Source organism: Sinocyclocheilus grahami, unplaced genomic scaffold (assembly GCF_001515645.1).
Source record: "Sinocyclocheilus grahami isolate Dianchi unplaced genomic scaffold, SAMN03320097.WGS_v1.1 scaffold695.1, whole genome shotgun sequence".
Lineage (NCBI taxonomy): Eukaryota > Metazoa > Chordata > Actinopteri > Cypriniformes > Cyprinidae > Sinocyclocheilus > Sinocyclocheilus grahami.
Window position 1 is genome coordinate 443702 of NW_015505874.1, and position 24094 is coordinate 467795.

At 38.6% G+C, this 24094-nt stretch overlaps 1 protein-coding gene across 4 annotated transcripts in view; it reads left to right on the top strand.

Moving 5' to 3' along the window:
• LOC107559707 (zinc finger protein 40-like) overlaps positions 1 to 24094 on the top strand; it is a 57905-nt gene that overhangs the window by 29421 nt on the left and 4390 nt on the right. For all 4 annotated transcript variants that reach the window (XM_016243612.1, XM_016243610.1, XM_016243611.1 and 1 more), the window contains exons 2-3: positions 15496 to 15549; positions 18299 to 24003. In XM_016243612.1, coding sequence (XP_016099098.1) covers positions 15496 to 15549; positions 18299 to 24003 — 5759 coding nt within the window. The remainder of the gene's footprint in view (positions 1 to 15495; positions 15550 to 18298; positions 24004 to 24094) is intronic.

Genomic DNA, 24094 nt, shown 5'->3' on the forward strand with positions numbered 1-24094 from the left:
CCTTTTCTTCTTTTCATACGGTAATATTAATTTTTAATGAGAGCTGGATTCTTTTGCTGAGAAAAATCTCAGCGGCATAAAGGACGGGAGGGAATGTGCTTTTGTGTTGGTGCGATACAGTCGCAATGACAGCTGCATTCGACACGAACTCCGCAATTCTCTCACAGAGTGCCTCTGAAAGGAAACGGTGATGGAAGAGAGTTTTCTGCCTCCAGTGTGAGGCCTTTTCTCTTTCTTATGATTCAAACTGTCCTTTTGTCACATTCAGATCGGTTTCAGATTCATATGCAAAGAGACTCTTATTGCAAAGCTGGATTCAGTCTGAGTGAGTGAGAGAGTGGTTTCCTTTCAAAATGTGTGTAAAACAGGTATATTAAAGCACAGGTATGTTCATTTATAGCCTTATTAAGTTCTACGTACCTGCTTGTTTGCTTTTAAGCTAATGGATTTATGATTTTCTGGCAAATAATCCCATAGACTTCCCATAGAGAATTAGACTCTTATGCTCATTACATCTTTAAACATACAACTTAATATACATTATCAAGGTCTGCCCTCATCAAAGTTTGCTTTAGTGATGTTTTGGGTGTTGGTTTACCATGTCTGTAACAGTCACCTCAATGACCGTTAAACAGTATTTTTAACTAACCAATGAGTGGCTTTGGCTAAGCTGCCAAAATTCCCCTAGTATAAATGTATTAGCAACTTATAAAAGTAGAACATGGGGATTTCCGACATGTTTGTTTGTTTTCGCATGTATTCATATGTAGCCTAAATAAGAATGTGTTTATGCAATTGTGAGCCGTTGAGGTTTAAGTGTGTGTATGATACCTGTGTGCACTCTTAAAAATAAGCAGTATGCTATATGGATTGTAGTAGATTTAAAAAGATCTTGCATTATAGGTTCTTCAGATCAGAGTTTTGGTTTCTGGGTTCTTTAAATCATCAGAGCACTAGCTATGTTTCCATCCAAAGTTGTGAATTTAATTTATGTGCAAAATTGGAATATAGCATAAAACATTTGCGAATAAAGCACAGTTTCCATCCAATGAGTCAGCGAGAACAAAATCGTCACTTCCTGATAAACCAGCACCAAATATCACTAAGAAAAGTAGGAGAAGCCACTGAATGTAATAATTTTCATATATAATAAATTACTTGTGCCTCAGAGCTAACGGCCGAAACACAATAAATGCAGTCATTGTTTATGGAGGTGGATGCCTGCTGTTTGGGAACTCAGCTGTGTAAGACAGTTCTGGGAGGCAATTATACAGAAATACTTTGACGACAGAATTTGTTCAGGCATTTCAGAATGACCATAACAACATTTCAGATGGTGTGCAACGAGATCAGTCCGCTGGTTAGTCAAGTTATGCGGTCCCATCGCACAGTCACATGACTTTTTTGATGCGCATGGAGGAATTTGGTCAGTGAATTTATTCGGTAAATGTGTTTCCATGTAAAAGTAAAAACAAATCATTCTTTGTAGAATTTGTGGAAGATTCTACAGTCTGCTTTTTTGTGCTGATTGGAAACAATTTTTTAGGGTGTTCATGAACGCAAAAATTTTTCCAGAACAATCAGGGCTGAGAGCTTCTTTTTTCCAAAAACAAATTACAAACTACAGTCTTGTTATCCTGACTATTTAGATCTCGGATTAGGCCGTGTCTGTTTCCTAACCGAGCGCTGATTGGAAGTGACACTAATTTCCTTTGGCAAGCGTCATGGGGTTTTTGCTGTGCTTTCCAGTACAGAATATCGGAAAAGTGGTCAGGAAGGACTTCGTGAAGAGGAGAGGCAGTGTCGACCAAAGTGGTTTTATTTTTTTAAATCAAACTTTTTATGCATGAATCTCATGAAACCTGTCCAGATCACATCAGGCCAAATTAAAAGACAGAAATTAGAAATGATGTTTTACTTAACGGGGGTCATATGATGCGATTTCAATTTTGATTGGAGTGTCACAAGCTCTTGGTGCATAAAGAAGATCTGTAAAGTTGGTGTTCGGCCAATCACAACGCACTGGATAGCTGGCCAATCAGAGCACACCTCGCTTTTCAGACCGATGAGCTTTGTAAAAATCGACACGTTTCAAAAAGGCGGGGCATAGAGGAGAAACAATAATGTACAGTATGTGGAAAATAATGTGTTTTTTGAACCTTAAACTGCATAAAAACATTTCATTACACCAAATACACAAAATAATGTTCTTTTTAGCAGCATCATATGACCCCTTTAAAGAAAATGAAGCCTATTTTGTTTTGTTGCATTATTTTCATGACATTTACATGAAATGTAAACATTTCCTCCCCAAATTCTCATTACTTAAATTTGTTGTATTTCATTTTTTACATTATGCTGATTTAAATATAAAATAAATATAAAAACAAAAATCCTTGTATTACAGCATTAAATAAATTCTAATGAAAACAACCATAATGGCAGTTACAAAAACTCAAATGTAAAATATTTGGATTCATTACATTAATACGTTTTCTTTTTTTTAATTTTGTTAACATGAGATAACAATGAAAAATACTTAATAAAGCATTTGATTATCCTAGTACGTTAAGTTCAACATTTACTAATACATTATTACAATTAAAAGTTTTATCTGTTAATATTATTTAATGGACCTGAGCTGACACAAACTATCAGTTGTATTTTTATTAACTAACATTAACAAAGATTGATAAATACTGTAACAAATTTATTTTGCATAACTAACATTAATTAATGGGACCTTATGATAAAGTGCCACTGAATTATGTGCTCAATTGTTATAAAATAAAAAACACAACAATAAAAAAAAATTTTGGGAAAAAGTTTCATTGTTAATTATACATTATTATGCTTACTATAGTAATAACAGTTAATTATGCATAATTTCATGCAACTAACCACAAACCAAACCCTAATCTTAACCATAAACATATAGTATTTTTAGTTTTAATGCAAAACATTTATTTTATTTTATTGTTTTTTATTTCAATTTTGGGTTGAAATGTGACCTGGACTTGCTTTTGTGAGATTCACCCTTGATGTTTATCCTGTGGAATCACGTTTGTTGAAATCCCCATGGTGGGATCAGCCCAGTGCTTAGAGGGTTAAACCTGCCCGAGAGAAAAAGAAAGCAAGAGAGTCCAAGAGAGACACTCATAAAGGAGGGATTGTGTGGGGCAGGATAGAACAGGATCGCCCACGCTGAGCTCCAGCTAATGATGACATCATCTGTTTGTTTGGTCAGGAACGGCTAGGCCTGCACTGACAGGGATTCCCCATCCACTCCACAGGGACACCATGTGACTCTGCTTGTGTGTGTGTGTGTGGTTGAATGCCTGCGGTGCACGGTCACATTTACACAAGTGCCTCCTATTTTGTGGACTAAAGGGTGTGGTTGCGTTAACTGGGTAAGCAGAACTCTTCTGAGAGGAAGAAGACAAACACGCACGCACACACACACACACACACACACACTTTTGTTTCATGCTTTCACAAGCCAATAGGGTGAATCTCAGAAAATTTGTCAAGAATATGTATAGGTCATATTTCAGCCTAGACATTTCAGAAATTATATTTTGCATAAAGAATATGAAAACCCCCTTTTTTTTTTGGTTGCAATTTTGCAAAATTATTTTCATGAAAAACAGGCCTATTTCTCTTTCAAATTCTACTTACTGTAATGTAAAAATAATAATTGATTAAAATTACATTTATTTATTAATCGTTATATTTTCTTTTACTCCCTTATTATAATAATTTGACAGTTTTGTCAGTAGATTGACACCAAATACACAAAATAATGTTCTTTTTAGCAGCATCATATGACCTCTTTAAAGAAAATGAAGCCTATTTTGTTTTGTTGCATTATTTTCATGACATTTACATGAAATGTAAACATTTCCTCCCCAAATTCTCATTACTTAAATTTGTTGTATTTCATTTTTTACATTATGCTGATTTAAATATAAAATAAATATAAAAACAAAAATCCTTGTATTACAGCATTAAATAAATTCTAATGAAAACAACCATAATGGCAGTTACAAAAACTCAAATGTAAAATATTTGGATTCATTACATTAATACGTTTTCTTTTTTTTTAATTTTGTTAACATGAGATAACAATGAAAAATACTTAATAAAGCATTTAATTATCCTAGTACGTTAAGTTCAACATTTACTAATACATTATTACAATTAAAAGTTTTATCTGTTAATATTATTTAATGGACCTGAGCTGACACAAACTATCAGTTGTATTTTTATTAACTAACATTAACAAAGATTGATAAATACTGTAACAAATTTATTTTGCATAACTAACATTAATTAATGGGACCTTATGATAAAGTGCCACTGAATTATGTGCTCAATTGTTATAAAATAAAAAACACAACAATAAAAAAAAAATTTGGGAAAAAGTTTCATTGTTAATTATACATTATTATGCTTACTATAGTAATAACAGTTAATTATGCATAATTTCATGCAACTAACCACAAACCAAACCCTAATCTTAACCATAAACATATAGTATTTTTAGTTTTAATGCAAAACATTTATTTTATTTTATTGTTTTTTATTTCAATTTTGGGTTGAAATGTGACCTGGACTTGCTTTTGTGAGATTCACCCTTGATGTTTATCCTGTGGAATCACGTTTGTTGAAATCCCCATGGTGGGATCAGCCCAGTGCTTAGAGGGTTAAACCTGCCCGAGAGAAAAAGAAAGCAAGAGAGTCCAAGAGAGACACTCATAAAGGAGGGATTGTGTGGGGCAGGATAGAACAGGATCGCCCACGCTGAGCTCCAGCTAATGATGACATCATCTGTTTGTTTGGTCAGGAACGGCTAGGCCTGCACTGACAGGGATTCCCCATCCACTCCACAGGGACACCATGTGACTCTGCTTGTGTGTGTGTGTGTGGTTGAATGCCTGCGGTGCACGGTCACATTTACACAAGTGCCTCCTATTTTGTGGACTAAAGGGTGTGGTTGCGTTAACTGGGTAAGCAGAACTCTTCTGAGAGGAAGAAGACAAACACGCACGCACACACACACACACACACACACACTTTTGTTTCATGCTTTCACAAGCCAATAGGGTGAATCTCAGAAAATTTGTCAAGAATATGTATAGGTCATATTTCAGCCTAGACATTTCAGAAATTATATTTTGCATAAAGAATATGAAAACCCCCTTTTTTTTTTGGTTGCAATTTTGCAAAATTATTTTCATGAAAAACAGGCCTATTTCTCTTTCAAATTCTACTTACTGTAATGTAAAAATAATAATTGATTAAAATTACATTTATTTATTAATCGTTATATTTTCTTTTACTCCCTTATTATAATAATTTGACAGTTTTGTCAGTAGATTGATGCTTATTTTTATGATTCTTATATTTATGAAAATTTACAAAAACACAAGTCAGGAGCAGTGTTATTTTAGTATCATAAGATACTGTTATAGTTTTAAAAATATTTTGTATTAGTTTTAAGTTTTAATTTCTTTCATTTTCATTTTAGTTCAAGTTATAAATTTAATAAAATATAAAGTTTATAAATTTGTTTGTTTTAATTTTAGTTATTATAGTGCATCAAGTTAAACTAAATGAAAATAAGAAATGCTGCCTTGGAAACCAAACCAGCTGAAATAAATACATTTTAGGGTTTTTATATTTTATTTTGTTTCAATTAAAATGTATTTCAAGTATCAAAAATGTTTTTATGGTTTGAGTTTGTTAACTATAATAACCCTGGTCAAGAGAGACAGAAAGAGGGAGTACTGTGTTGTCTTTACTGAATGAACACATGGCTGTGTGTGTGTGTGTGTGTGTGTGTGTGTGTGTGTGTGTGTGTGTGTGTATTTGCATGCGTTGTCCAGTGTTAAAGTGTTAATGTCCAGTGTTAAGTGCCAAAGTGCAATAAGAGAAACTGATGTTATGGGAGGCGACAGGGAGCAGCTATTCTGCTGTCAGTCAGACAGACGGCTGTAAACGAACAGCCACAGACACATACGCACACGCGCTGCTGCACGCTGTTCCAGATCACTCTGGATGGGCTGTGGCCAAAGAAAACAGGTTTGTCAATCTAATTTTTAATTCTGAAAATATACTGATTCTGTTTTAATTGTTATGTTCTAAATTACAAACAATGTTTATTTGTAGGCATTTTTGTTTCTGCAGATCTCTTATTTCTCTTGAATACTATTAAAACGGCAAAAAAGATCATTATTATTAATTTTGTCATATGAACCGAAGTTGGTTTTACTTTTGGTGTGTTTGGGTAAATATCATATTTATGAGACTGATTATCCAATTTTTTTATAATTTGATGAATACAATGAATAGAAAGGGTATGATCTATATATATATATATATATTATATAATATTTAATTATATATAATAATATATAATGCTATATATAATATATAATCAAAATAAAATATTAATAAAATATATCAATATATCAGTTATATTGTATATTACATATTAGGGATGCACGTATCGGTGGCATTTTTGTTTCTGCAGATCTCTTATTTCTCTTGAATACTATTAAAACGGCAAAAAAGATCATTATTATTAATTTTGTCATATGAACCGAAGTTGGTTTTACTTTTGGTGTGTTTGGGTAAATATCATATTTATGAGACTGATTATCTAATTTTTTTATAATTTGATGAATACAATGAATAGAAAGGGTATGATCTATATATATATATATATATTATATAATATTTAATTATATATAATAATATATAATGCTATATATAATATATAATCAAAATAAAATATTAATAAAATATATCAATATATCAGTTATATTGTATATTACATATTAGGGATGCACGTATCGGTATCGGGCCCGATACTGAGCTCCTGTACTCGTACTCGTACTCATTAAAATGCCCCGATACCAAACGCCGATACCACACAGCATGTGATAAGTGCCATATTCAGACAAAGAAACACAGACAACAGACAGCAGAATAGAGTTATTAGAGATTAAAAATGTCTACGAAGTATATGTATGCAATGAATATAAAACATTCAGTATTAATGCCTGTATAGCTGATTTGCGCCAGCTGGTAAGCATATCACGCTGAGTGGATTGAGCGCGCGCCGGCACAGATGCGCGCGCTTGTCGAGTGAATATCCCTTATTCACAGACATCACTGGAAAGTTTGTAGTTCGGTCGGATATGTCAAAAAGAAGTAAGTAAAACAATGTACAAGTTACTTAATGGCAGGGAGGGAGAGAGAGAGCGCACACTTCTGTTGTGTGATCTTTATTGATGTTTGCTCACTTAGCACGCATCATTTGGATTAAAACTAAATCGTAAATATAAGACAATTTATATGGGCATTCACTATAAATGTCATTTATTTGAATTTAAATTAGAAAGTGAAACTAACAGCCTGTGTTAAATGCACTAGGCTGTACTGTGCTTGTTCCTCTCATTCTGCACCAGTACAAATACGTGTGCGCGTTGCGCGTGTTTTGCTTGTTTGAGTGTTTCTGCATTATATGAGTGGCTTTGGAAAATAAATCCCTGCACGTTTCAGATGAAAAAAAAACGTGACTTCTATTTATGAAAATATCACATTTAGGAGATTTATAGCGAGTGGTTACCTGTATTTTTACAGCAAATCGCGTGATTACAGTACTGAGCCGCTGCAATGGGGCAGCTCTAATGCTATCAAATTAAAGATGATGAAGGCTACCATAGAGAGAGAAAAAATGAACAGTGAAAGTAACAAAAACTCGTAAAATACATTTTAAGTGTGAAAATAATAGAAGGATATACAGTCAAACCAAAAATTATTCAGAGACCAGATATAATTTTTTTACTAGTGGGTGTAGGACACTATAGTTTATTTATGTAAGTGAGGATAGCAAAATAAACTAAACTGTGATATATTATACCCAAAAATTCTTCATACAGTGGCCTACCAGTAAAATTTATACAAATTTGCGACCAAAAATTATTCAGACCGAGTCTGGGAAAAAATTGAAGTTGAGGTTTGCATGAACCTGGTTGACAGCATGCCCAGGAGACTATATGCTGTCATTAAGGCTAAGGGTCACCCGACAAAGTATTGATAGTTGTGTAAATATTGACAGCTGTATGAATGATTTTTGGTTTATTGTAATCTATTACCTACCTTTCTATCAAAGTTATCTGACATTATCAAGCTGAATTTTTTCTGACACAATTTAACCATTTTCTAAACTATAGCGAATAAATAATGATAATGTGAGAAATGTTGAAGGTGTCTGAATAAATTTTGGTTTGACTGTATCTATTTGATAAATGAAGTTAACCAACTAACACTATGCATACTCTTTTGGTTTCTGTACCCAATATTTAAAAAAATTTACAAATGCAATGAAAATATTGGTATCGGTACTCGGTATCGGCAAGTACCAAAAATAAAAGTATCGTATCGAGCGAGTACTGGAAAAAGTGGTATCGGTGCATCCCTATTACATATATAAGATATTACTGGTTAACTTGTAAACTGTTTCTTTTCTCATCTGGGTTGCACATATGTGAAAAATGGTGAAATATTGACTTGATGGTAAATGGCCTAATTTTCGAGTCAGGAAAGATTCATGTCATTGTCAGTTCACACTCGTTTTAGGCAGATTTGAATAGTCTTGAGCTTTAACTTTCACATCTGAAATGTGAAAAAAGTCACAGGTTTCCAATTAATTAGCAGCCTTTTTATAGTAAATTGATATATGTCCTCTTAAATTCTCTTTCTGAGACACAGTAATTGATCTTGATCACTGTAGGTAAGTTTGCATTAATAACTTTGAGATCATATGCCACTGTTTTATGTAAATTTGAAACGTCTATGAAACGTCTTCTCTAAATGTGACGTTTTTAAAAAAAATTAAAATATTAAATGTTTTCAGTCAAATTAGAAAACTACAACATTTTTTTTCCCAGATGAATATTTCTCATTTTCAGAAATGCTTGTTGGTAATTTTTGAGTTCAGCAAATGGTTTGTATTATGGAGTGGCCAATACTATATTTGACAATTCTGTATTTTTTCCCATTTCATTTCTTGAAGTATAATGTTGTTTGTCTACTCTTTAGTTTAATACAGTTCTCTGGTTGGGAGCTGTGGTGTCAGGCTGTAATGCACTGGGTTTGTTTCATTTCCTCTTTATGGGAGGTAAAAACAGGAGCATGCTATTTTGCGCAAAGGCTAATATTTTACTGCTGAACCTTCCTGTTTCCAGTGGCATGAAGTCTTTAGCAAGAGCAGCTGCAAACATTGCAGCATCAGTATGAGTATGAGACATGCAGCGAATTTTTGTTTATCCTCATTCGCTCTTGAGCGAATTCACTGTGCAACAGATTGAGTTTAATCATTGGTGTGTGTCAGTGTGTACAAGTAACTCCCACTTCTGAGTGCAGGTGAACACATCTACCATGCGGATTCTCTTTGTTAGTCTGTTTAGCATTAGTGTTCATTAATTATTTAACACAACAAGTGGTAGTCTCAGGTAGATCAGGCATTGATGAATAATTAAAGCTGTGAATGAGGTGTGTGTGTGAGAGAGAGACACAGTGCGGATGAATCACCCACCCAGCTGGATCCAGCGGGAACATTCATTGAGAGACGCAGGGTAATTTATGAAGGTAGTCAGTGTGAAAAATCTCAGCATGAACCACAGGAGTAACTTGACTGTCCTCTTAACAAAATAGAGATTTATCCGTTGTTAACTATCCAGAACACACTATCAACTGCATAGCAACACCCTGACAACCATCCAGAACACCCTAAATATAACATCACCCTGACAACAATCCAGCACACCTGAGCAACCCCATAGCAACACCCTGACAACCACCTAGAACACCCTAGATATAAATTCACCCTAACAACAATCCAGAATACCTGAGAAACCGCATAGCAGCACCCTGACAACCATCCAGCACAACCTAGCAATCATGTAGCAACTCCATGAGAACCACCCTGAACACCCTGGCAACTGCATAGCAATGGCCTGACAACCACCTAGAACACCCTAGCAACCACATAGGAACACCCTAACTACCATTCCCAAAGCAAGATTGCCAGTTCAACCACAATTCATATTTTCGTTAGAAAATGAAAAGACATAGTTGAATATGATGCGCTCATCGTCTCACGCCCTCTCTGTGTGTTTGCATTATGGGTTATAAACATAACTGTAGTCTAGGAGGTGTATGTTTGTACTGAAGATCTGCACTGGATACATTTTTCACCAGCGTGCCCACGCAGACTTCACTATCAGCTCTGTCTACTGCTGCATCCACCCACCACTTCCTGCGGGGGCAGTCTCGCCGCACACGTATCTGTGTGTGTGTTTGAGAGGAGCTGATAACAAATGGTACTGATTTGTAAGCATTCTCGGTGGGTAAGACGTGTGATTCGATGCACACAGAGATGTTAGTGCACAGGATATAATTGACAGAAAATTGCGTTTGCAGTAATGCACTTATAATTGAAATCCATGTACATTGCACTAAAATAAACTTTAAAATTCACTTAAATATTACATGTTAAATGATATATATATATATATATATATATTAATTATGTGATGCAAAGCTGAATTTTCAGCATCATTACTCCGGTCTTCAATGTCATATGATCCTATTTCCTCTTTATGGGAGGTAAAAACAGGAGCATGCTATTTTGCGCAAAGGCTAATATTTTACTGCTGAACCTTCCTGTTTCCAGTGGCATGAAGTCTTTAGCAAGAGCAGCTGCAAACATTGCAGCATCAGTATGAGTATGAGACATGCAGCGAATTTTTGTTTATCCTCATTCGCTCTTGAGCGAATTCACTGTGCAACAGATTGAGTTTAATCATTGGTGTGTGTCAGTGTGTACAAGTAACTCCCACTTCTGAGTGCAGGTGAACACATCTACCATGCGGATTCTCTTTGTTAGTCTGTTTAGCATTAGTGTTCATTAATTATTTAACACAACAAGTGGTAGTCTCAGGTAGATCAGGCATTGATGAATAATTAAAGCTGTGAATGAGGTGTGTGTGTGTGTGAGAGAGAGACACAGTGCGGATGAATCACCCACCCAGCTGGATCCAGCGGGAACATTCATTGAGAGACGCAGGGTAATTTATGAAGGTAGTCAGTGTGAAAAATCTCAGCATGAACCACAGGAGTAACTTGACTGTCCTCTTAACAAAATAGAGATTTATCCGTTGTTAACCATCCAGAACACACTATCAACTGCATAGCAACACCCTGACAACCATCCAGAACACCCTAAATATAACATCACCCTGACAACAATCCAGCACACCTGAGCAACCCCATAGCAACACCCTGACAACCACCTAGAACACCCTAGATATAAAAGCACCCTAACAACAATCCAGAATACCTGAGAAGCCGCATAGCAACACCCTGACAACCACCTAGAACACCCTAGATATAAATTCACCCTAACAACAATCCAGAATACCTGAGAAACCGCATAGCAGCACCCTGACAACCATCCAGCACAACCTAGCAATCATGTAGCAACTCCATGAGAACCACCCTGAACACCCTGGCAACTGCATAGCAATGGCCTGACAACCACCTAGAACACCCTAGCAACCACATAGGAACACCCTAACTACCATTCCCAAAGCAAGATTGCCAGTTCAACCACAATTCATATTTTCGTTAGAAAATGAAAAGACATAGTTGAATATGATGCGCTCATCGTCTCACGCCCTCTCTGTGTGTTTGCATTATGGGTTATAAACATAACTGTAGTCTAGGAGGTGTATGTTTGTACTGAAGATCTGCACTGGATACATTTTTCACCAGCGTGCCCACGCAGACTTCACTATCAGCTCTGTCTACTGCTGCATCCACCCACCACTTCCTGCGGGGGCAGTCTCGCCACGCACGTGTGTGTGAGGAGCTGACAAAAAATGGTACTGATTTGTAAGCATTTTTGGTGGGTAAGATGTGTGATCTGATGCACACAAGTGTGTTCAGTGGGGATGTGCACAGGATATCATTGACAGATGCGTGTGGCATGTGTAGGTGGGACGTGGAGGTCATGAACCACGAGTGTGGTGTGAAATCTCAGGAGAGCAGATTAATCTTATTTTGCGTCTGTAGAAGTGCCGTCAAAATCGCAAACGGTGATTCTTATTTCTGAACACTATTACATGTGCATTGCACTGAAATAAATGTTTTAATTCACTTAAATATTAAAAGGGTCATATGATGCAGGTGTGCTCTGATTGGCCAGCTATCCAGTGCATTGTGATTGACCGAATTTTTCCTTTCTCTTTGGAGTGTTACAAGCTCTTGGTGCATAAAGAAGATCTGTAAAGTTGCAAAGACTAAAGTCTCAAATCCAAAGAGATATTCTTTATAAAAGTTAGGAGTCAGCCACACCTACCTAAAACGGCTCGTTCTAACACGCCCCCACATACCTATGTCACTATCTGGGAAGATTTGCATAACACCGCCCAAATGTTCACGCAAAGAAAGAAGGCGTAACTTTTATTCTCGCTGTAGTATTGTTGCCGCCGCCGCCATGTCATGAAGGTGCTGTGTGCTTCGTTGTGAAAGCGAAACTACTTTGTTTGGCCTTCCAAAAGAGGACGATATCGCTTCGTCATGCCTGGAGCTGATCCGTGCTGGCCACTGAGGAAATACTTCAACTTTGCGCTGTCGATCGCCGGATCGGCTTTCACCGTGGACAAAGCGGAGTCCAGCCCGGGTCGTCACATGTGGTTGCCGCAGGCATCACAATATGGTAAGGGACGTAACATTTCCGTCACACGCTTGAGGAATTCGGTCAATCACAATGCACTGGATAGCTGGCCAATCAGAGCACACCTAGCTTTTTCAGACCGATGAGCTTTGTAAAAATCGACGCCTTTCAGAAAGGCGGGGCATAGAGGAGAAACAATAATGGACAGTATGTGGAAAATAATGTGTTTTTTTTTACCTTAAACCGCATAAACACATTTCATTACACCAAATACACAAAATAATGTTCTTTTTAGCAGCATCATATGACCCCTTTAAACATTAAATGTAATATATACATATATATATATATACATACACATAATATATAATATAAAATATTTTAATAATATAAAATAATATATTTTAATAATATAAAATATTAAAAACTATAGTGCATAGATACATCCGTAGATGTGCTGGGACACAATCATCAGTGATATTTCCTGAGATCATTGGGTGTTTCGGGTCTTTCAACATCAGACACCCTCCCTCAGGCGACCCAGCTGGGGTTGATCAGGCCCCAACTTGTGTTCCAGCAGCGCTAACCCACTCCTCTGACCTTTTAATCCAAATCCACCTCGATGCTCTTTCTGCGGCTTCTGTGGTAGACTTAATAGGTCTCCTCTTTGCAGCTCCTGTGATGCAGAGCAGGGTGAAGCTCTTACACAAGGAGCGGGTGGCGAAGCCTCTGCACCCCACCTCAGTGGGTTCACAGTGCGCCCTCCAGCCCCTCCTCCGGCACTCCTCTATGAGCTCCTGATACTTAAGCCGCTTGCGCTCATTGGCCTCTTCCATACGGTCCTCCCAAGGGACTGTCAGTTCCAGCAAGAGAACCTGCTTAGACGAAGCAGATGTCAGCACCACGTCTGGTCTTAAACAGGTCGATGTTACAAAATCTGGGAACTTGAGCTGCTTACCCAAGTCAACCCGCAGTTCCCAGTCTGGTGCTGATGAGAGCAAGCTGGCTGCTGGTGTTTTCTGCTATCGTGACTGCTCTCCAGCCTTTACAAATGCAATTCTCCTCTGGCTGCGGACATGTTTATTATAGCGCATTGTGATTGGATGTTTACGCAGTCAATACAGGAGACAAACCAATGGGCCACTGGCTGCTCGCTGTCCCTGCGTGATGATTTTCGACAAAAAAACATTCTGTCGGCCCCTTAAGTGCGTCGGCCCACTGGTAAAATGCCCAGTATGCCCGATTACCAATCCAGCCCTGGTGAGTAGTGAAGACACACCCGGAGCAGTGGACAGCCACTTGCTCCAACGCCCGGAGCAAAGAGAGCGCTGTACATTCACTTCCCCACCTACAACTCCTGCCAATACTGAGACTTGATCCTGCGACCTTCGGCTTGCAAGTCCGACGCTCTAACCATTAGGCCACAACCAAAGGAGCCAGCCTGTATGGATCTGTACCACCTATTAACATCAGTTTGTCAAAATATTGCACCCTTTCCTGCTTACTAAGTCCTTCTCTATATGATTTAGCAGCTTCCACGCGTATTTTCTGTGGTTTAGACATCATAAATTAGTAGAACAACGTCTTCAGTATGTTTGTCTCCTGCGTGCTGATTGGTGACTTCAGGCTCATCTGAGTCTCCTGTAAGTAAATCTTGGAAACACTGTGAACTCTTGTGATGGTCTTTTCTCAGAACACAAAACTTCCTAACCAGTCCAAAAATTTATTGAACATTTACAGTTCAGTGTTTAGAAACTTGGCCCATCCAGTCATGGTAAGGTGATACAAAAGATTAAAAGAAGTAGTTAGTAAAATGTGAGAATGGTTATGCAAAAATAGTTTTTATTTTTTTTATGTTTTTGAAAAAAAGTATTTTTATGCTCACCAAGGCCAATACAAAATACAGTAAAACAGTAATATTGTGAAATAATATGGCAATTTAAAATACCTGTATTCTATTTTTAGCATATTTTAAAAAGTAAATAATATGATGAATTGCTCAAAGAACAGCATTTATTTCAAATAGATATGTTTTTTAATATTATATATATTTCCTTGCTGTCACTTTTGATCAATTTAATGCATCCTTGCTGAAAAAAAATTGTGGTTGAAACACACCACACAAATCTCTTCTGCTTTTCAATGCTTTTTTGTATTTGTGTATGCAGTGGGTGGGTGTGTATGTGTGTGCGACTTAAGGTAGTGAAAGGAGATGATTGCTTCTCATTCCCCATATTTTAGAGCACATGTACATACAAACACACACAATCCTGGCTGCTCTTATATAATAATAAGTAATTGCATTCTAATATTGTATATTCTCAGTGTGCATATCCCTCCCACACACACAGAGATTATATGACATTTGGAATGTCTGCTGTACCTGTGAGTTGGGGGGAAGATCGGTCTGGTGTCTTTTGCAGGACATTACTATAATTATATTATATTATATTATATTATATTATATTATATTATATTATATTATATTATATTACCGTTTTTTTATTGTAAAATTAAGTCTTGAAATATTGGTAGATATGGTAACCAATATCTCTAGCATTGATAATATATTGATTAACAAATTTCTTCTTCCGTATTTGACACACTTTGATGTTCTGTTTTTAAAGTTGTATTTTGAAATGCTACATCACTCTGTCCCAGAATTGTGCCATCGTTTATACTTATTGCTATTATTCACTATTGGATTTGGCTATAATGAAAATCTTTTTCTTTTTCTGTTTCAGATAAAATAGAGGAGGCACAGAAGGAGCTCAAAGACCCCAAAGCTGCACACAAAGGTATGATTCATCATATAAAACATCATTTCTGTATCTGTTCCTTTCAAATGCAGCATCAACAGGAAGCTTCTCTCTCCTCCTTCATACCAGAGAGGTATGAGAACATCTGTGGCTTTAAAGGGGAATAGATGGCTTTTTTTGTGCAGCAGTTGAATCACTCTGTTCATTACAACAATCAAATTGCAAGGCAGAAGATTTTCTGTGTTGAATCCAGGGCAAATTCTGGAATACTGTTTCAAACATAGCTTCATTCAGCTTCCCAAAGCAAACACCATTTGCTTGTACTGGACTGTATCTGTGACCAGGTTCTCTGGTCTGCCAGAGTGCTGCTTACAAAGGTGCATTGTATGTCCTGGGGGTTTCCAGGAGTTACAGCACCTCTGTTGGCCTTCACCTGTGGCCACCGCATTTAGCTCTGCTGCACTTGCACTCTGTGAATGAACTTGCCACACTGTACATCTTTGGCTTAATCAAAAAAATGCAGGAGCAGCCATTTAAAAGCCACGTTTCATACATGGAAAAACAGCATAGATGTTGCATAATAGGTTAGAATGGGAACATGTTATAGATTATGTAAAAGCAAAGAAAAACTCTGAATAAGCTGTTACAGTATTTGTTTATATGAGAAAATGGCACTATGATACTGCTGTGGAGTTTTTTGAAGCACATTGTACAATGTAAATAAATGTAATCCTTTGTTACCATAATACAATAGTATGACCATATTCATCTACAATGGTAGCATGAAGGATTCATTTTGCATATGTTCAGTTTATTCTGGCCCTATTTTTCTTGGTGCTCATGTTGGGATAGATTACATCAGAATGCAACTGGTTTAAGAAACGTGTAAACAACTTCTCAAAATACAGCAGGCAGTGATGTCACCAGTCCATCTCCATGTAATCCTGAATCCGTTAAAGTCAGTTAATTAGCTCAGAGCTTGTGGATGTCCTCACATCCTCTTTCTACATTCTCTAGAAACGTAAGGACGTTTGTCTGTTGATCACTGACTTACTAAGGTTACAAAGAGAATAAAGTTAGATTGAAGTATTGGTGAAATCCTAACAGGCTTTTTGAATTTCTGGGGAATTCCTAAGGCATCCAGGAAATTATGACTTTGTAGTTCTAATACTAACCACTTCTCTCCACCAACCATGCCAAGCAAAGTAGAGAAGGGAAACCCTAATAAGTGCAGGGTTGCCACAGATGTTCAGGCTTGGTTACGTGTTTTGCAACTACTTGGCATCAGGCACACAAAGAGCCTTCAGTATAACTTTAAGACCACAGGGAGTCCAAACATGGCAAATGCGGTAAACTCTGCCAAACGATGAGTAATTGTGAACAAGATTCAGTTGTGTATACACTTTGCCATGTTTCCTTTTCCAAATTAAGAGCGATTTGTTTTCTGCCAGATGTTGACTTAGGTGCTCAAGTCTTACTGCTCAGAGTATCTGGACCACATTCAATCAAGGGACAGATTTAATTAATTCACACAAGCTTATTCATCCACAAAAACACCTACACGCAAATTATTTCTTATTGTCTTTCTCTGCCAATTGACTGAGAGCTTGTAAAAGAATAGAACAAGGTAAGGCTCATCCTAACTAACACAATTGCAGTATTGAATGAGATGTAGGAGAGCAAGTTAGGGAGGGTTTGGAGAGCGAGAGCGAGAGAGGGATGGTGACAGAGGGTTGAGAAAGAGAGAGTGGGTTTTGTACATAATGATGCGTGGGCCTCAGTAGCAGCTCAGGAGATCTTCTAGATCCCAAAACAGTCTTGTCTATGTGCTAGCTGTCAGAGGCACTGGTGCAGCTTATAGTGAACTGGGTTTGCTAAGAAGAGGATTATTTTATTTTGATTGTAAATTGAAGTACTTCGTCCACACTACAATTCATCAAAACTCGTTGCTTAGGTATGTTTCGGTTTGTTAGCAAGATATTAGCAAGATTTTTGCTGTTGTTGACTTTTCTGAATTATCTTTTTGTCTGAATTTTGGGTCATTTGTGCTGTTAAACATAGAGTTAATGTTGATGTTTAGGTGTTGTAGAAAGTGCAATATATGGTTTGATTTTGTTTTGCTTATGAACTTTGCATGATGAAAGTTTCTTTGCTAAAAGGGGAGGAAATGAAACCAGAAAATAACAGACATGTTTGTTTTGAAGATTGTTTGGGAAATGCATGGGCAATTTGTGTTGAAAGATTACATAAACATCGACTACAATTTGTAGTCGAGCACACTAATAAAGATTTGTTAAATTTTTAGGTTTTTGGGCTTTTTCTGTGCTTTATGTCTGAGATATACATTCTGTGTTATTGTGCACTACACTGAATTGCACTGTCAAAAATAAAACATCATGTAATTACTGTAATATGTCAATAATTAATTGCTCAGACGTCAGTTGTCAGTTGTTTCGGTTAACATTCTTGTTATAATAAAAATTGTAAGAATAATGTAATCAAGGACATGGTTTATTCCAAGTTTTCTAAATTCAAAAACTGCATGTAATTTAATTAAGTTTAAACATTATTCAAAAATGTGTATTTAACCTTTAAAAATCTTTTTGATCAATTGTGTATCACTAGGGATTTTTTTGAGTAATCTTGTGGTTGGTCATAAAAATTAATTAATTAAAATCATTTTTATTTAATACTTAATTGATATTGATCTGAAAAAATAAATCTATTGGACAATGTTGAAAGTTTTTTTGGATTATTCATTATAATTTTTTTCTTTTTTTTCCTACAGACATAAATGAAAGTACTGGCAGAAACTCTGAAAACATCAAAGGATTGAAGCGGAAAAAAGTTGTGGCACAAAACCAGCTAAAGAAAATACCCAAATCTCCTGTCAGAAAGCAGTCACAGACCAAGAAATCCATTTCTCCAAACATCTCTTCTTCATCCAAGGAAGCCACACCCTCCTCTTCTTTTTCAAGCAGTCCATCGCATGGATTGCCTGAACCTCAAGATGCTGAAGATGCACCACAGGATGCATCTGCATCTAGAGCAGTAAAAGTGGAACACAAGGAGTCATCTACCTTAGAGCCACAGGCTCTCAGTCACAAAAGTGCTGCAGAGGAACTTTGTGCAGCAGGGCCTGTGCAGGTAGAAAGCTGGTGTGAAAACGGCAGCAACAAAAACGCATCTCCCTCTCACACAAGTGCTCCCCTTGAGGTACTGCTCAAGGCTATGGAGCCAGATTTCAATACACTGACAGAAAGAAAGAACATCAGTCCAATAGGTCATCTTGGAAAATCAGTTTCCATTCCTGTCACTTATTCAGACTATGCCATGACTATGCCTGCTGTAAATTTCAATGTCCAGTCACAACCCACATTTGTGCCACCATTCAACGCAGCCAAACAGTTCTACAGCAGTGTGGCATCTCCAGGGCAACACACAACACAACAGTATGTGAAGATGTCAGGAAATCATCAGCAGGACAAACCAGGATTCCAGAAAAGCTATAGTGTGGGTCCTTCACTTACCTTGACACACGCACCTGTTCCGTTTAGATCAGGTGGCTTCCCTCAGAGCCAGCCCCCTGTTGTTCAAACATGCCAGTCTTTGTCAGCCACAGTACCCAACTCAATTCAAGTCCCTGTCACACCAGGTTTCAACCCTGTTCAGATGACAAATGTGGTCAACTTCAGTGCAAGCCAGGTATCTGACATCTCTGCAAAAGATCAAAAACAAAAAAAACAAGGGAAGTATGTCTGTGAATACTGTAAAAGAGCTTGTGCTAAACCAAGTGTGCTTCTAAAACACATACGGTCCCACACAGGAGAGAGACCTTACCCATGTGTGACATGTGGTTTTTCATTTAAGACAAAGAGCAACTTATACAAGCATAAGAAGTCTCATGCACATGCCATCAAACTGGGTCTGGTAAAAGACTCCAGAAGTGGATCCCTCTCTCAAGAATCGGACAAAGGCCTGGCCACACATTCTGATGTGGAGGAAAGCGGAGACAGTGATGAGGAAGGTAGTGCAGCTGACTTAGACCCGGATTCTTCACAAAGCAGCCTAACAGCATTGTCTGAGAGCAGTCTGCTGAGTGCAGGCATGGCACCAGGAAGCCAAGGAGAATCAGAGCATTCGCTGGTGTTTGAAACTCTGAAACCACTGGTTACTCAGAGAGGTTGTGAGCCAAAGGTCACTGCTGCTCTCCCTAAAGTGGTTGTCCACCCTGTAAATGTGTCGCCTTTGCGTGCAGACAGCCCAAGAGTTACAGATTTGGCACCTGAACATGCCACAGCCCAGAGGCAAAGGGATTTCCAGACAGCAAGCATACGGTCCAATGTTATGGTTCTGTCCTCACTGAAAGAAGTTGATTGCACAAGTCCTCTACAAAATTCAGTTAGTGAAGATGAAGATCAGCATTGTAAATCACCACTAGGAGGCAGCCATGCCCAGCTACAAAGGCAACAAGCAACTGATTACTCTCAACAGTCACAAGGCAAGTGTCTGCTAAGTCCTCGGAGTCTTGGAAGCACGGACTCTGGCTACTTTTCACGTTCTGAGAGTGCAGATCAAGCTATGAGTCCGCCAAGTCCTTTTGTTAAGATAACTCCACCAGCAGAAAATGACATTACAAAAGCCCTACAAGTTCCCCCTTCCTCCGTTGTGGCAACTGTCATGCATGTAGCACCTGTCGAAAGGCCTCGAGTTTCTTCAGGACAAATGCGTCCTCCATTAGAAACCAAAGCTCTATCTCTTGAGGAGCGTATCTCAAAGCTGATCTCAGACAATGAGGCTGTTGTGGATGACAAACAACTAGACAGTGTCAAACCCAGACGGACTTCCCTTTCCCGAAGGGGTAGCATTGACTCCCCTAAATCCTACATATTTAAAGACTCTTTTCAATTTGATTTAAAACCACCAGTAAGAAGATCTAGTTCCAACTCAGACATACCGAAATCTCCATTCACTCCGACAGACAAATCCAAGCCAGTATTCCTTCTTTCTGTACCACCTCAGTATCCAGCTATTGACTGTTTACCAATTACAAGAAGTAATTCGATGCCTACAACACCTGGTCAGTCAGCTCTCTTCCCCAATGTAACACCTCAGCCTCACCCACTTAGGATCTGTCATTCATTTGATGACAAGATTAGTTCACTAAATGATGATGTGTTCTCTTCAGCTCCCTCTACTCCCAATCCTGCTGTACATCCTCGTACACTAGTGAGACAGGTAGCAGTTGAGGATTTGTCCACAAATGATGGTCACGTTCTTATCTCTGTTCATTCCATGGATGAGAGCCATCATGGACCAAGTATTACACATGAACTACGAAGTAAGTCTTTTGAGCATGCAACAGAAAGAAACCGAAAACCCCAGCAAAACAAAGGGACAATGTACGAATGTGAGACTTGTCGCAACCGTTACAGAAAACTGGAAAATTTTGAAAATCACAAGAAGTTTTATTGTTCTGAACTGCATGGTCCAAAAATCAAGCCTATGCATGCCAGAGACATTGAGACAGAAGTTTTCAGACGTGGAATTCAGCAGCCCCTTTTAAACAGAAACGCAGTAATTACCGGCATTGTAGAGCAACCACTCACGGTAAGAAAAAGAAGGAAAATTAAAAGTGTTGGAGATGACGATGACCAGTCTCCAACTGAGACCACTCCTCCATGTTCAAGAAGTTTTGACTCCTGCCAGACCTCTACAGGTTTGATAGGGCTACCTTATTCTCAACATACCCAGTCCTTAAATAATACTGCTATTTTAGGACAAATACAAATCATTGGCAGAGCTTCAGAACCACAGGAGTCAAGGCTATCTCCAATAAGAGAGGCTCAGATCAGCACACCAAATAAAGAAAGAGGAGACCTCCAGAGACAAGGAAGTGGAACTTCAGTCATTCGACATACCAACTCCCTCAGCCGTCCAAATTCTTTTGAAACATCTGAGTCCATTGACAGGTCATCTCCAGTTGATCCTGTGGAAAAGGAGGTAAAGAGCACAGTAAAATGCCATACAGAGGCTGCAGTGAGTTTATCTTCACAAAGTTACCATGACAGAATGTCTACACCTAAATGTGCCAGTCAAGGAATGGAACCTCATGGTAAGCAAACCTTTACCATTGCTAGTGATGGCACACCTGTACAGCAATCACGGCTTGTGCGGCAGAACAACATTCAAGTTCCTGAAATCTTGGTAACAGAGGAACCAGACAGAGATCATGAAACTCCAGTTGTAGAATCAACAGAGAAACCAACAGAAACATTCAACTGGCCTCAGAGGAGTGAGAGTCTGTCTAAACTGCCAACAGAAAAACTCCCCCCAAAGAAAAAGCGCATAAGACTTGCTCAAATGGAACACTCTTCTGGTGAATCCAGCTTTGAGTCTAGTCTCTCTCGTAGCCTCAGTAGAGATAGTAGCTTGTCAAGGTGCTCTAGTATTTCAGCTTCTTTTGACAGAGATGATCCACCAAGATCTGACAGCCCATCAAGGTCTGATAGTGTTGGGAAGCCACCAGAAGCTCAAGGGATCTCTGTAGCAAACAACACTCTTGGAGTGCCAGGCATGATGAGACGCGCTACCTCAGAACAAATCAGCTCCACTCAGTCATCATTGGAAATTTATTGTGACTACCGTAGCAAATCCTTTGATTGCAGCAGCATGTCACCCAGCAGGCCTTTGTTACCAATGCAGACTGCCCTGCCAAAAATTACACAAAGTCCTCCAACTACCCAGGTGCCTCTCATTGAACGAAGAAGGGGGCCTCTGGTACGTCAAATGTCCTTGAAGATTGCACCAGACCCTCAATTGTCAGTTAAACAGACTCCCCCCATCCAAAGAGTCCCCTTCACTAACGAATGCTCTGGGTCCCAACCTAGATCAATAAATCTGAACACATCTACACTTGTTCAGTCTTTTGTTCTACATTCTGGAGAGGCCCCGCTACCGAAAAATGAGCAAGTGGTTCAAAGCATCAACCTTGGAAGCCAAACCCAACAACCCCAAGTTCATGGTCTTCCACATCCATGGCATCAGACCTCAAGGGTTGTGGCATGCCGTGTGCAACCTCTGGTCCAAATGGTGGCTGGTCAGACAGACGTTCAGAAGAGCTCTGATGAAAAAAGTAAGAAGAGCTTTATACCTAAATACCAAATGAATTGCCCTGTACTAAAAACAGGCCAGACATATTTAGCAGGTGTACAAGGCACACAGATCACTTTGCCAGTGATAACTATACCAATTGCTAATGAAATTAAAGTCTCTCAGTCAAATGATGGAATGCAAAATGTCTATGTAGCACAACCAGGTTATCAGGCTGCAATCAATAAGCCCCCAATTGTACTGCCTGCTGGTTCGCAAGTTGATACAGCATCTCATATAACACCAGTATCTACACCTGTACCACAGATTCTAATCACCCATGAGCACACCCTAGCACCTGCTTCTGTGGTTTCCAGCTTCACTACGGTACATGTTGTGAACAGTGATTCAAAGATTGGACCAGAAATTCAAGCTCATAGGCAACCTAGGTCTGTTGCTATACCGATGAAAAACAACATGAAATCTACTGACCAAAACCAAACCACTGTGCAAAGCATCCTGTCTCTTGGTTCACTGCATTGTACACAAAAACTGGCATCTGCAAATTTATGCCCCCAAGAGTCTACTGCCTCAAGCAAGCGTATGCTCTCTCCTGCCAACAGCCTGGACATTGCTATGGAAAAGACACAGAAACGGGCTAAAGATGAACACGGAGCTGCATGTCTCACTGATGGTAGATCTCTAAACTACCTGAACTCCAAGATGTCAGAAATGACCAGGCAGAGGAAGTTAATGCTGGTTAGACAGGTTTGCACCACAGAGCCAGTGGACAGCCCAATTGAGACTGATGCCCCAGAACAATTGCCAGAGACGGCAGAAGCTGACAAGGACACCCAGACACCAGTATCTCAGACAACAACTGAGTTCAGTGAACACGAGATGGAGAGCAGAACACCTACTACAACACCTGCTACATTTTCTTCACCCAGAGTTCAAAGATATGCCATGCCAGAGAATTCCACTCTGAAGCCACAAGAGAAACCTGAGGAGCAGCGTTGGCCTCCATCCAAATCTCCCCTGAGGCCTTCAACATTTCAGGGACAAGTGAAGTTAGCTTCTTCTGTGTCTGTTGTCAACACCAGAGACAGTCATCGCCTGTCTTTCCCTAGTCTGAAAACAGCTACAACCTTCACCTGGTGTTTTCTCATGAAAAGGAAACCCCTCCACATTCAACAGGCAGACCAGAGGATCTCTGCCTACTCTGCATGGGTAGTAAACCCCAAAAATCCCAATCCATTGGGGCTTCCCACAAAAGTGGTCATGTCCTTGTTTGACTCCAAACAGACATCCAAGAAAATACACTACACCCAAGCAAAAACAACAACTTTGAAATCTGACATCTTGACCTACTCTGGGAACCTGAAGGACATCTTGCCAAAAGTATGAGCATTTTCATTCGACTGATGCTGCTTTAACAGTTAGCTTGAACATACTGTTTGCTATTTTACATTTTAATGCATTTGTTATTGTA